General features: G+C 37.7%; 2 protein-coding genes and 1 long non-coding RNA gene across 3 annotated transcripts; 1 reads left to right on the forward strand and 2 right to left on the reverse strand.

Moving 5' to 3' along the window:
• Positions 1 to 1,374: 1,374 nt before the first annotated feature.
• On the reverse strand, positions 1,375 to 2,993 carry LOC121052141. The gene is made up of 3 exons (XR_005808167.1): positions 2,919 to 2,993; positions 1,848 to 2,059; positions 1,375 to 1,591 (listed from the first exon to the last, which is right to left on the reverse strand). It is a non-coding gene; the product is annotated as an uncharacterized LOC121052141 (long non-coding RNA).
• A 5,978-nt stretch (positions 2,994 to 8,971) lies between these two features.
• LOC112193142 (protein PNS1) lies at positions 8,972 to 11,046 on the forward strand. Its single transcript, XM_040517263.1, has 4 exons — positions 8,972 to 9,046; positions 9,137 to 9,272; positions 9,402 to 10,563; positions 10,663 to 11,046. Exons 3-4 carry the CDS (start codon positions 9,472 to 9,474, stop codon positions 10,795 to 10,797), a joined length of 1,227 nt encoding a protein of 408 aa, XP_040373197.1. The 5' UTR covers positions 8,972 to 9,046; positions 9,137 to 9,272; positions 9,402 to 9,471; the 3' UTR covers positions 10,798 to 11,046.
• Positions 11,047 to 11,166: 120 nt separating this feature from the next.
• On the reverse strand, positions 11,167 to 13,642 carry LOC112193143. Its single transcript, XM_024333190.2, has 3 exons — positions 13,191 to 13,642; positions 12,730 to 12,988; positions 11,167 to 11,430 (listed from the first exon to the last, which is right to left on the reverse strand). Exons 1-3 carry the CDS (start codon positions 13,371 to 13,373, stop codon positions 11,369 to 11,371), a joined length of 504 nt encoding a protein of 167 aa, XP_024188958.1. The 5' UTR covers positions 13,374 to 13,642; the 3' UTR covers positions 11,167 to 11,368.
• Positions 13,643 to 14,721: the final 1,079 nt, after the last annotated feature.

Genomic DNA, 14,721 nt, shown 5'->3' on the forward strand with positions numbered 1-14,721 from the left:
TATTTGTGTTATTGTTGTCCAAACACCATATCTTCAAAACATCATGTTAGTGAGCTACAAGACCTTCCCCTTATAGTATTGAAGGGTGACTGAGACTTTAAGCTTTTAGAAGCTTTAGATACTTTCTATAGGTGTCTTAGAGTCTACTTAACCAGCCATTTTGGGTACCAAAAGAGCTTTACACAAAAGAACCAGTTTCTGCAGATTTTCAGTTTTCAGTAAAATCTGACCCAGTTGAATTCATTTCAAAACTGGAGCTAAACCGTTGAGAATTTTGGGTTAGTTTCTTCTAGAGAAATATATTAGACATATATATGAACATTCCAGAATTTGAATCACCCCAAAAGAATTTTTCTATAATTAGTTATGCAATTTTGAAATAGGGGGACAGAAGCTTGTATTTCTGGAAAGAATCTGCACATTGTTTTACTTCAGCCTTTAAAACCTTTACTCTTTGTTTGGTTTCACTTGAAATTCAATAACCATTTCAATCTTACTGAGTTGGTTGTCAAGCCATCCTTCTTTCAAAATTTCTCAAGAATTTACCTCAAGTATTTTGAACAATTCAGTGACCCTTAACAGCTCCTTTAAAACTCTGTTTTCGGTTTTCAGCAACCACTACTAGAATTTTGTTCATAGACATCGGCCCAGAACCGATGTTAAACTAATTTTCGACCGATGTCTTAGTGGGTGTAGAGAAAGATATAGACATCAGTATAAGCGCGTTTTTAACCGATGTCCCAGACAACAACCAACATCGATTATAAAAAACAAATCAATGTATAATCATTATAATCATCATAATTTTGTCTGTTAACTATATTTAAATCTTTATATTTTCGCATTTCATGCTTAATAAAGTATATGTCGAACAATACCTATGTGAACATTTGCATCGAATTCTATTTCAGAAGTGATGTCTCGAACCCTTCTAGACATCGCTTGTTGTTTCTAAAACCGACGTGTTGTTTCATTGTAGACATCGCTTTTGTTTTATAAAACCGATGTTCTCTGTTTAATGATACATCAGTTTACTTTATGGTAGGTGATTTGTGTGTTGGCAATAGATTACGTTTGGTGTTTAGAAATCGATGTGCACTAGTTTTGGCTACATCGGTTCTGTGGACACAATTCGATATATTGATAATCATAAGACATCGATTTTCATTTTGATACTGGTTTCTAATCTCTCAACTGACATCATTTTTCTTGGCATTACTGTTTTGTTATGCTTTTATATAATTCACTTCATACTGACAAGCATAATGTGCCAATGAAAAAGAAATGCATTTCCCATCATCCAAAAATCGAGGCTTTCCATTCATTTTCTTTTCAAGTTCATGATTCAACATAATTCACAAAAGAAAACCCCAAAACCGACAAAGGCTAGCCTAGACATTTGATCCAGCTTTAGAATTCTTATCTGTAGCCACTTTAGTAAACCCTATTGGAAATATTTCAATGTCTGGAGCTACAACACAGTACTGAGAATGATCAGTCTCAATAACCTTGAACTCGACACTCCTCATTCCAACTCTCACAATGAAGAGATCACCCTTCCTCACTAGGCGGTAGGCCTCCAGGAAATAACCTGCAACATATTAATGGTAGGTAAATATACGAGCCATTGAGGATTAAACCAGCATTAAGCTACAACATAGATGTAATAAAAATTCAAAACTCATTGTTGGTCTATAGGAAGTTCCTAAGAGTAGCCCACCAACTATTGCTGATACATCTAATTCAAATGCACCGACAGCAGCAGTCAATCCATACAAAAGGAAAAAAACCAAAAAAAGAATCCAATCTTGACTTAACAAAACTGCAATAACCAACAAAACACATACCTCTTTTGCTCCCAAAGCCTGTCTCCTAAACTCGATCACAATCTCGGCACACACCTCTTCCAAAACAAACCCAAGCCCACCTCCCAGAGATATCCAAAATCTTCCTGAAAACTCCCGCCCAATCCCATTTTCTTTCCCAGAAAACTCTCGAGGCCTTCTTCAAAATAGCTGCTTCTCCATCTGCAACACTTCCTTCGAGTTTTGGCCTGGTACTATATCAATATAGAACCATCAAGACAAGTTTAAATAGGAGATCATAGAAGAAACTTATAAAAGTATATATGAATTGCACTTTATAAAGTATCATGTTTGAAATACCTCACTATTAAAGCAAGTATCATATAGCTCATCTCTTGTGTGAACCAATTACTCTTCCAACAGCTGCTAACAACGCAGCAAATTTAACAGAGTCTCACCGTCTCAGATTACATCTGAACACACGTATCTTCCTAAATGAGATGAGACAATGACAAAACAAACACCATATAATAAATGTTTATGCTATTATAGTATTATTCCAACGTACCCTAAGATCTTCATTATTCTTTTCCTTTTCTTCTTGTTTGTTTCACACAGTACTCTCCCGATCTTAATGCATGAGTATTATCCAGAAGAAAACAGAGAATCTAATGCAACACTCTCTCAAGCAATGACTATAGGTTAGCCCAGGAAATAATTATAGATGATGATGCTGTATGATATATGCCAAAGCACCCAAGGACATAAACATAATGCCATGCCATTAAGAAGTGAACTGTGTTATATATATATATATATATATATATATATATATATATATATATATATATATAAGCTTCACCTCCACATGCTGACAAGACATCTCTGTAGAGCAAACTGAGGAACGAACAACTCACAGCATCTCTGTTGGAACATACTGGAATGTACCTTGTTGATGTCTTTATTAATCAACTAAATTACCTGTCAAGATTTTTTTCCAGAAAAACTAATGGTCTAATTTTAATTTCGTAAGTTTGAAAAGCAAGAAATTCATACCAGAAATGCAACCAAGCTAGAAATAATTTATCAATGGCTAAATATTGTTTTACTTACGATTTAAAGCTAAATCAGGATAAGTGATAAGAGTTGGTTTGTCCTGATCTCCCAACACGGCAACGGACACGTAACCATGACAAGTTTGTACATGATGCTCCTGCAGACAGATTCCATAATAGGATACAAATTAGTCTACTAATTCAGTAAATCAAATTGAGAAACTAAATACGCAGTTCCAAAAACATAATAGTGACTAAAAGATTGTAATAATTGTAATAAGCGCTCACCAAAAAGTTGAACCACCTTTTCGGGTCACTTAGTCCAAGGAGAAGAGACTACCAACCAACAGTACCATACCAAAGTACACCATCAAGTAAAACTAGTTTTCTGGTACCCTTAATAACAAAGTAGAAACCAAACCACTTCTGCTAACATGGGAGCAATTTAGCATTTCAAAAATTCAACAAAGCTAGAACTTTCATCCTTGATTCCAAAATGTTCTTCATAATATAATGCATATATATCTTGGTTGGAAATGTTCTTCATAATTAAAGCAAATGTCAATACCTCTCTAAGAATTTCAGACGGGAAGCTCGTAGCTTCAAAAGAAGTAAACGGTGGGGGCACATTATCACCCTAAGACAAAGAAAAAAGACTTTTGTCAGTTACTTGAAAGAAACACTTTAAACCATATAACTGGCAGGTAACAAGGAAAAAAGTGAACATTAAAAACTAGAGAATATTGAATAAAACAGCAGCTCTCTATAAAAAACAACAAATCTTGATATGCTTGCGCATGTCAATTTCTATAGACTCCAGTGACAATAAATCTAATTAAAAAAAAATGGCCATTCTATAAAGAAGATATTAAAAGAGGGTTCATAGAGCTTCATTTTGAAGACTATTAATACCATCACCTCAATTTCAGATATGAGGGAAAATGTCATAGTGAAACGTATGCATGATAACTCTATTTGCACCATCTTTTATAAAAGGACAACGACAGTTCAAATTTCAGAGCAAAAGATAATGCATCAATATATACCCCAGAAACTTGATAGCACACCTATAGAAAAAAGCTCTCAATACTCAAAATAACAGTTATTTCATACTGGCGACAATAAGCCTCAGCAGACAAACCACTTCCAGTGTTTGATGGTCCATTTCCTCTAATAACAGATACTCCATGTGCACTAACTGACCCACTTGGACCATTGTTAGAAGAAACTGGTGCACGTCTTGAACTCTAATGCATAAATAAGAAAAACATATTAGTTCTCATATTAAAATGCAACTGTATGAGAAGTCATATACATTTGAAACTATATCAAGTGACAGCAATTACCTGCACATTCTTCAGTCCTGCCTCAAATTTTGTTCCACCATTGCTGCCCCTCCCATACCTATCATCTCCCTCATCACGACGTTGTCCTTGAGAAGATTATTGAACTTGAACTGAAGAACTTAAATACTGTGCAGAAGAACCCTTTGATGGAGGAGCTAAGCTTGTAGGCCTATCATATTGAGTCACATTGGTCTCAGGGTTCCAAAAGTAAAGATACCCAGTTTTACAATCAACCAATCCCTTCCATGGTTCTTCTGGAGCATATCGAGGACCAGCAGAGGCAGTTGCAGTGGTAGCCATGGCAATTAAAATGCTATCCTACAACATGTAAGGGGAATTTTCACGTAAGCATCAACTACGAATACCAAAGAATCAAACTATGAAAAATAGTACTGTCTCCACCAATCAACCAATATGGGAAACATCATGCAAAGAGAGCTTTTGAGAATATGCAAATGCAAGAGCACAAAAAACTATACCTAGAGTTCTTTTTAAAGAAGTTCCTATCATCAAAACCCCAGAGTTATCAGCAACTTCATGACTACAAACAGCTGATAATATCTGCTAACTGGAAACCTAAACCCAAATTACATCAGTAGGTTCACACCCACCAGTGTCCAAAGGAAAAAAAAAATACCATAGAGCCAAAAACACAAACCACAAATCAAGCTACTTTCACTTAAAGCAACCAGAAAAATAGAATAAACCCATCCTCTCCATGGTTTCAGGATGGTTGGGTCCTCTAGAACAAACTGAGGAACGAACAACTCACATAAGCACCAACAAATAATATCGAGGAAACAGATTACAGCTGATAAAGCACTACACCAAACAATGGGACACATTATGCACACAGAGGCTCCCAAATTTTTGTCCGTTCAGAAAAAGTTCATTTCATCACAAGCCCAAAGTAATGAGCAACCCCATAACTCTAAACAATTGAAACATCCTTCAATATTTCCAAGCTACCAAGCTCAATGTGAACCTCACAAAATTAAAAAAAGCAGCAAACCCTATAAACCATAAAGCAAGTTACTTTCGCCTATAGCAAACCCCAATAACACATAACCAAGCATGCAATTAGATACCAAATCTCAGCTTTACTAGCTAAAGAAGCATAATCGGAGACGCATAAACCTTAAAATCGACTCAATCAAAATGGAAAGCAACACATTCAGATCTGGGAGATCTAGGAGAGCACGGAGACAGGAAATCGAACCTGACGGCGTCGTTTTGGAGGTAAACGGAAGTTGAAACGCTGATGATAGATCTGATTGGGTGCTGGTGATAGATCTGATTGGGTGCCGATGATGGGTGTGGTGTGTCTCTCTCGCCCTAGAAAAGTAAAGCTACGCTTCTGGTGGGTACGGAGCGTAGAGAGAGAGAGAGAAGGGAAGAAGAATGAGAGAAGGAGCGGGAGTTGATGAGGACGTCATCACCGTCGTAGTGGGAGGCGCGCGCGTAAGATGACGGACTGGACGAAATCGATGCTAAAGAAGCCGAGGACGTAGATGAAGGAAGCAATGAGGGTAATAATGGCAGCGAGTTCGAGTGAGCTTAGGGTCCAGAATGGAGGTCGAGTTTGGGAGGAGCTCCAGTTTGGGGTGAGTTCAGAATGAAGGAGTCTCGCTAGGGTTTTCTGTTTTAGTTTTAGGTCGGGCGCAATTTTTTTCTAAGTGTGAAAGTTTTGAGTTTTAGTACCCGCTTCTTCATTTCACTTAAAAGACTTAGCGCTTTTTGCAAAAATAGGTTCCCGCAAATTTTCAAACAAAACTTTTAACACCGGTCATTTTAAGCACTGATGTTAATGACATACATTTAAATCGGTATTTTCGTAAAACGATGTCAGATTACTTTTTTACATCGTGTGCAAGTATGACCTATTTAAAACCTGCGATGTCTATGAACAGATTTCTAGTAGTGAACTTGTCTTTTAAAAAGTGTTCTTACCCCCTCTTCCTAACAACAAACCCCTTATTGGAACCCAAAGGGTCTGGTTATTAGTTAGTAATTAGGTTAAAGGAAATGTTTTCTTCGGAGAGTTATGTGAGTGAATAGCTAGCCTAGTTTATCGTGATTAATGTCACTTATTTAGTCTAGGCTTGATATCTTGGTAGGATCTTGTGAAGTGGTGGTTGCTACAAGGTTGTATTGAGGCCAAGTGCTGCAAGAGAAAGCTCGAGTTCCAGGTAGGGGATGCCTTTAACTCTATCTATGCTTTTCTTGCATAAACTATGATTTATATGAGGCCACTTGCATGTTTTGGAAATTATTTGTTTTTACAACTTGAAATGGTTTGCGTGGATTGGATTGTTGTGTTGGCAATTGATGGGGATGTAAGGAGAGGTCAGTTCCTCCTTGAGCCACCGGTGGTGGGCAGTGTGCACCACGCCCTTGATTATTGTTATCTCCCCTTTGTCTCTAGCCTTGTGATTAATGAATTCCGGAAAGTGATTGGCTAGATGGACGGTTGTGATGGAAGTGTGAAAGATGATCAATTGCCGTGGGATTGTAGTTACGTGGTGACGATCACGTGGAAGCGCAAACCGGTTTTTATCTACTTCTTTTATTCAAAACGATAACTCATGTTTTTAAACTTAGATATGGGGGCGGGCATGGGCAATGACTGGATGTAGGAGCCTAATCCCTACTTTAGTTTGTTTTGCAGGCTGTTGTTGTCGAAGCTTGGGTACGGAGGATAATCCTTGGAGGACACAATTTGTTTTATTCTATTTAAAGTTTATTTCTTTTTGGCTTGCTTGATTTCACTAAATTTTTGTAACGTTATGTATGGTTGATGATGTGTGTGATTGCTTACCACTAAAGTGGAACCCTAGGGTTAGAACCTCCATTTGAGTTTAGGTCCTAGTGGGCTAGACCTAGAAGACTCACATAAATTACCATTTAATGAACTTAATGCAAACTTGGGCTAAGAACTAAAAATTGACATAGGTTCTAAAACTCAACTCAACACCACCTTCCTTTCATCTTATTCGCCTAGTTCGTAATCTCGTGATTACGAGCCAAGCCCACTATACAAGCCTAAGAATTTCGGGCTTATAGATTTCTTGTTCTCCAACCCAAAGGCCTTGTCTCTTTGAGGAATTCTAGGCCCAAAACACTTGCTCTCTAAGTGTCGCGGGCGTAGGGTTCCTTGGGGAGGCGGCGCTGTGGTAATCCGGTCTCCGGGTCGCCACATTGTCGATAAAGTTTAAACCAGATTGGCAAGTTGGAAAGGTAAGACTTTGAATATGGTTGGTCGCTTGACTCTTAGTCAATCTGTTAACTCTTCAATACCCATTTTTGCAATGCAAACTGCTAAGCTTTTTGTTCAAATTTGTGACAAATTAGATAAGCTTAATAAAGACTTTTTATGGGGAGAAACTGAGCAGAAAAGGAAAATTCATCTCACTAACTGGGATTTAGTGTGCAGACCTAAGTGTAATGGTGGTCTAGGGATCAAAAAGTCAGTTGACATGAACAGGGCCATGCTTGCTAAGGCAAATTGGAGAGTATGAGCGTTCTTGGGGCATATTTGTTTCACAAGAGTATTATGCCTCACCTTAATTTCTATAACAGTCCAAGACTCTTATAACCTAGCTTATGCTATAATAATACCTTAACATTGTTTGGTATTGCGTAGGACTAAAAAGCAGAATAATCACAATAATGATATCCCATGCTTGATGGTATACTGGCAATAGCATCTCAACCCATGAAATTCTATCATTAACCATCAAATGGAATCCTCAATTGCAAGAAACAAATGGTTAAATGCCTCAATTACAAGAATCCTCTATCTATAAGAAATTGGCAACACCCAACAGACTTTCTAAGCAACAATACAACGAAAGAATTATTCAAAGAGGACTCTTCATTATCAAAACCCTAATTCCGAGATCCCTGATTCCAAGATTCAAAGCCTGACTGAAGGACTGGACTCAAATGATTGGACCAAAGTCGGCGAGTCATGAAATTGAATTGGAGAGTGAACAAAAATCAATGCGAGAGAGAGAGAGAGAGAGAGAGAGAGAGAGAGAGAGAGAGAGAGAGAGAGAGAGAGAGAGAGAGAGAGAGAGAGAGAGAGAGAGAGAAATTGGACATGAAGAAGAACAGTCCTTCATCAAAGCAAAAGAAGCAACTGAGAGAGAATGATGAGATTAAAGCAAAGAACGACTGAGTATGAGATTTCAACGTTGTATAAGACCCGCTTCTATAGTATGTTGATTTTTGGTAACGCTATGTTAGAAGGTGTTGGGAACTTGGGATTGTTTTGGTGACTGCATAGTCTCATTTAGTAGTCTTTACTTATACCAAACATGGGATAACTTGTCTAATATTAGATAAGGATGTCTAATCTCATTCAATCCCACGTAACAAACATGCCCTTAAAGTTCTATTTGGTCTCTCCTCAAGATTAAGGTGAATTTGAACTTGATCATTATTTTTCTCAAGTAACTAGAAATGTAATTATTTTATGGCTAATCTAACCTGCACTGTCTTGCTGCAAATTTGGGTTCAGATCTAGAACAATTGTCAGGATTTGCAGTGTAGAAGGAATCTACTAGCTTTTGGACATATTAACAAACCTTTCTTCAGACCAAAAAAAAACAAACCTTTCATTTTTGTGTCGTTTATAAGAGTAACAGAAAGCCCAATCCATTGTCCGGGAGAAAGCCCAACTGCTTGACGAGGGTGTCACCGAATAAAAACTGGCGTAGGTCACCAGCCAACCCAACTAAGTGTGCACATCACCATGGCTGACTTTTCGTCCATCTCTATGAAGAGCATCATGCCCCCATTAGAGTACGTGAGGAACGAGGCAATTCTGTAAGACTCGGTCAGTTCATTCAACAATTTAAAAAGACTGGAACAGGTTTTTATTAAGTCCAAGTGGATAAAACATATGGGTATTTCAAATTTCCATCAGATTTTGTTAAATCTTGGAAGCAAAGAAAGTGGCGTGAGAAGAAATCCGCAGAGACTTATTTTAAGACGATTGATGGCAACTACAGAGAACATCCTCAAACAAGTTCAAGAAGAAGTAGGCCACGAACCGCATCAAGGTTCTCTCTCTCTTTCGTCTCTGTCAACCATTTCTTCTTCTCTTTCTTGTGGGAACCTTTCAAAATTAGAAGAAACAACGCATTTTTTGCAGAACCAGTTGAGTCTCTTGCTAACTAATATGAATCCAGTTTAACTGTTTGCAGACACAAGAACCTCATAGCTCCATTCAATATCCAAGTACGACGGGGGGAATTTGTCATGAGGCTCTTCACATTTATTTTCTTCTTGCACCTAGTCTTGATCGCCTTCTTGATAATCTTTCTGACAGTTTACGGTCTCATTTCGACCAATCACAAGCACCATTTCCACCCACTAAAGTTCTATGCTCCACTGCTCACTTCAACACTCTGCTCTGCAATTTTCGCTTTAATATGGCAATGGGTCACCAGGTTAAGCCCTTCGAAAGCCATTAAAACTGCCTTTTGGCTCAGCCCCTTGCTAACCTGTGCAGTTGGTGTACTACTCATATCTATAAGTTCTGCTGGGGGTTTGGCTGCAGGTGGGGTTGCAATCATCTGTGCGTTCATTCAATCGCTGTATGCCTGCTGGGTCAGTCCCCGTATCGAATTTGCCATCAGGATATTATCTGTTTCTACAGCTGTCCCTCCTCCCAAAATCACAACATTACTCATTCTATCAATTTTTACCTGTATCCTCTACCTCTCTTTCTTGGTATCTGGCATCGGAGGAGCCACTGCCATAAGAAGCAGCTTTAGTGTCCTGTTTATCTCGGTTATCTTGCTAAGCATGGCATGGACTATGCATCTCATCAAGAACCTGCTGCAAGTCACAATTTCACGCATCAAGTACATGCACTTTGCATGCGGAGAAGATGTTTACACAAGTGAGGCTTTCTACAGCACACTTAAGCACTCAATGGGGAGTATCTGCATTGGCTCCATCTTGGTTCCAGTTCTCGGGGTTATTCGGGGCTCAGCCAGAGGCATGAAATCGGTTGCAGGGGATACAGACGAGTTTCTATTTTCATGTGCCAACTGCTACTCAGGACTGGCTTCAACTCTGGTAATGTATGGGAATCGCTGGGGTTTTGTGCATGTTGGAGTCTATAACAAGGGATTTGTGCAGGCATCAGCTGATACATGGGAGATGTTCAGGAATATAGAACTAAAAGAAATAATCGACTTAGATCTCACTACATCGTTCTGTTTTCTTTCTGGGGTGGTCGGAGGTGCAATATGTAGCCTAGTCAGTGGAACTTGGACTCTTGCAATTCATAAGAGTTATGTTACTGAAGTCTCCTTATATGCATTCTTGATTGGCTATTTCATGGTAAGGAACTCAGTTCAGCTGTAATTTGAAAATGGAAACATAAGAACTATCTTGCATGCCCAAAACATGTCTTTTAACGCTTTGATGTGTGTGATTCAGTGCAGGATTGCTATGGCATGGCCACAAGCATGTGTTTTGTCTTACTATGTAGCTTATGCAGAGAACCCTAATAGCACGCGATTTGACTCAACAATTCCTGTTCGCATTGAAGAGCTTCGGAGATTTCAAGCTTAACGATAATCGGCTTTTCCCTACTCACTCCAGTAGCAGTAGAGACTAAAGACTCATTTTCAATTCATTCTAGCCTCTAAAGGCTTATTTTGGAGAGTATTACAATATAGATAAGGTGTTATTGAGCATGGAACCATGTACCTTTTTATTACATACATTTCATAGATCAATATTACTACATAACATGTCAAAAGCATACTGCAAGCTGTACAGGTTCAAATTTTGCCCAGCATAGTAGATTTCAATCGGTCCCCCTTTTCTTTTATTTTCTGTTTCATTTCTGGTTTTTTTTTCCTCTCCGTGTTACAGAAGGTAAAAATATTATTCTAGTTTAGTACACAGCATATGACTGGAAAAATCAACAAGACTCAGTTGTCAAAAGCATATGAAGACAAAGATTTCATAAAAATACTGCCAAATGGAAAAGAATGAAATACATTACTGTGGAACTTCGATCCAAATTTTTCATAGAATTGCCACTATGGAACCAAAAAGAGTAATAATCTGATATATGAGTATGATACATGTAACTTGCATATGCAACAAAAGGAGGAAGATAAGCAAACCAGTAAAGTCATCCACGATGACCGCGGCCACCACACTCTGAACACATAATGTTACCAGTTCCCCCACAACCTACATATATCAAATTACAATATTGTCATTTGAAGTAATATATCAAAGGTATAAAAATAAACCAACAGCTGATAATCAAGTGCAATCGGCTTTTCTTCTGAAGTGACCATCACCAATCCAAAGCTTTTATTGATTAAATAGAATGAACACCATTTAAAATTGTGAATTTTCCAAACGGACCAAACGTCTGGTTAATTAAAACTCAGAATTGATGTATATGTGAACTTACTCGCTATCAAAACACTGTCTTTAAACAGAAGTAAGCATTCATTCCAGCTACTGTTTTTAAAAGAGTAAAGCTCTAGATGAGGGTATCTTATAGACCAAGCTTTTGATCTCAAGTATGTTGGAAAGACAATAACACCAAGAAATGAGAACAACTTCAGCTACTATTGGTTATTCATTCTATAGAATATTAGTAATGTCTGGTCTGAAAAGAAAAAAAATTGATAAACAAAGATCTAACTGCGTTTTCAATAAGGAAATAGCAGCGGCAAATGAAAATGGCATCATCCTTTTATTGATACATATCTTGACATATTTCCTCTCCATACGGCTAGTTTCTGAAGTATCCATGCAGCATAGATCATACGACCACAGGATTCCAACCCACAGTACTTACTGCTACAACAATGCATTTAACTGTTCTAGATCTTTTGTTGTTTAGCTTTTTCACTCTATAAGAACCTCTTAAATAAACAGGCCAGAAATCAATCAACATTTCATTTTTATACGTAATTTGAACAAATGAATAGATGTTGACTATTCCTTCCATTATCAAATTCCACTGCATTTGCTCAGAAGAGAAAAAGCCTAATATTTTGAAATTGACAAAGACAACGCAGCATAATCGAAAGAGATTTTGAGCAAACAATGAAACTATTGTGCCATTCCCCCACCATCCCACTTTCGTTTCGAGCGTGCCTGGATATGGCCCTGCTTCTCCACAATTTTATTCATATACATAGCTATTCTCTCCTTTCTGGTGTTGCAATAGTCACTTTAGAAAATATATGTTTATAAAGTAGGCAGTTCTTGTGAATATCCCTCTCAGAAAAGGTATAAATAAGTGTTCAGAGCACGACTGTATGAGCTAATTTCAGATTCATGCCATTTATAAGTCAAAGTACGAAAGGAAGTTGAACTAAAGAAGTGAGTATTTTTTAGGGGTCATACGATTATAAGATTTTTACCTCACAGTTGCTAGAAATGAATGATATATTGAACCGCAAGAATGTACTCCTTACTTGCAAATGTCTTTGTAAGACTGAAGCTGTTAAGAGAAGAAAAGTGATTTACCTAGGCAGCGGACTTTGACAATAATGCCCTGGCTCTCCAATATTGAATCAACATACAGGCCTGAACCAGAGCAAGTTGTGCAGAGGACAGCGCCTTTTGCTTCACAATCTATGCATCGGGGATTGTTTCCAATGAATTTTTCCACCAAAGATATCCCTATGGGCTTCTCAATAATCTCCTCCGGAATAGCCTTATCATAAGAAAACAAAGATTCAAGACTACTTCTTTGTTTATGCACGTCTCCAGCTGAGCACTCAGCCTACAGCATCAAATAAACTCTGGTAAGATATTTACAATCATGACACAGTTATTATGGATGTACTGAAGACACTTCAAATCATGATATAAATGTTAATTCCCAACCCATAAAACAGAAAAAGGCAACCATGATATTTGTTGCCGATTCATGAAACAATTTTGTTCAACCAAAAATTAGAGCAGAAAGAAAAGTAGAGGCTAACCCCGTGTGAAGCAGAAGCAGAAGCAGAAAAGGAACCGTTTGGAGATATGGCACAGATTTTGGTGATGGGATTGAATTTATGAAACCCGCAGGTGAATTTGTCATTGAGCTTTGATTTTGACGAACAAGTTGAGCTGATTACAGTAATGGAAGACGCCATATTCAGAGCACCAGCAGAACCCATTGATGAACTTTGAAGCCAACTTCAATCCCCACAAGACTCGTAACGTAATAAAAAAACCAGGCACAATCAACCAGACGAGTAGGAAGAGAAGCTTTGGAAAAATCGACGATTCCAAAGCATGGGCAAACGGTTAGTAGCGCTTTGATTAATTTAATCTTTGGGCTGCTGAGCAGGAATGTGAACGGGTCAAACTCATGTCTTGGCCCAGGCTCGATACATTTTTTTTTTCTTCGAAAGTTGGCTTGATAGTTGGATCTCCTAATGTAATATTTAGATCTCTCCTACTTAATAAACCTTCAATTCACTTTTTTGAATACTTCAAAAACTAAGCACATATCTTTAAGGTTATCAAAACACCCTCGAACAGTTAGTTCTGTATCTTCAATAATTTGTTGTTTTTTTTTTTTTATCTCGATCAATTCAACTACGATGAATTTTGTGAGGGAGCTACCCACATGTTTGGTATACTTTCAATGATGGAACTAGATAATGATTGTTAGATGGGCAGAACAAGAAGACAATTATAAAGATTTTTCTTTTAATCCAGATCATAGTTTTTTGTTTGTTTTGCAATATGAATGGTTCTAGAATAGATTTTGGTTCTTAGAAAAAATAATTTATCCACACGCTCTTCTGAAAACTCGGTTTTTGTTCAAGTAAATCCAGAAATATATGTCTGGCCCAAACTCTAGGTTACTTGAGTTAGAGATATTCTCAAAGATATTTATAGATATCCGATTAATTGTACAATTATCTTTCCTTGTACAACTCTAATTCTATGTCTTGTAATCCTCTATATAAAAAGACCCCTATTATCAATGAAAGCACGACTTAATTCTCTCATAATTTCGGTTTATCAGCACGAAGCCCTAATCCTGAAATCCTAAAATCGTAGCCTTCAAATCCTAGCAACCACCGTAGCATTTATTGAAGCCCTCAATCCCAGGATTCTAGAACTGGCGACGCCAATGGCCGGAAAAATATCAAATCGGCCCCTAGAATGAGCAAAAGCTCCCCTGCTTGGTTCGCATCTTTCCAGTCCACCTTCTACCTTCATATGGGCTAAATACTGGTTACTACCCTATAGTTTAGGTCCAAAATCAATTCAGTCTCTGGACTTCTAATTTCATCAAAAACACCCCTTGTACTTTCAATTTTGATCTAATAGGTCTAATTTGTTAATATTCTGCTATGGGTTCAACTTATAGTTGGATTATTTGATGAAAAGCTTTTTATTTGATAGATTTCTAATAGTGAAACCCACTCCTAAATTGACTATGCATGCCACCTCAACACCACATCATAAAACATAGGTCATATATGAGCTACGTCAACAAGTTAAATGACT

Source organism: Rosa chinensis, chromosome 3 (genome assembly GCF_002994745.2).
Source record: "Rosa chinensis cultivar Old Blush chromosome 3, RchiOBHm-V2, whole genome shotgun sequence".
Taxonomy (NCBI): domain Eukaryota; kingdom Viridiplantae; phylum Streptophyta; class Magnoliopsida; order Rosales; family Rosaceae; genus Rosa; species Rosa chinensis.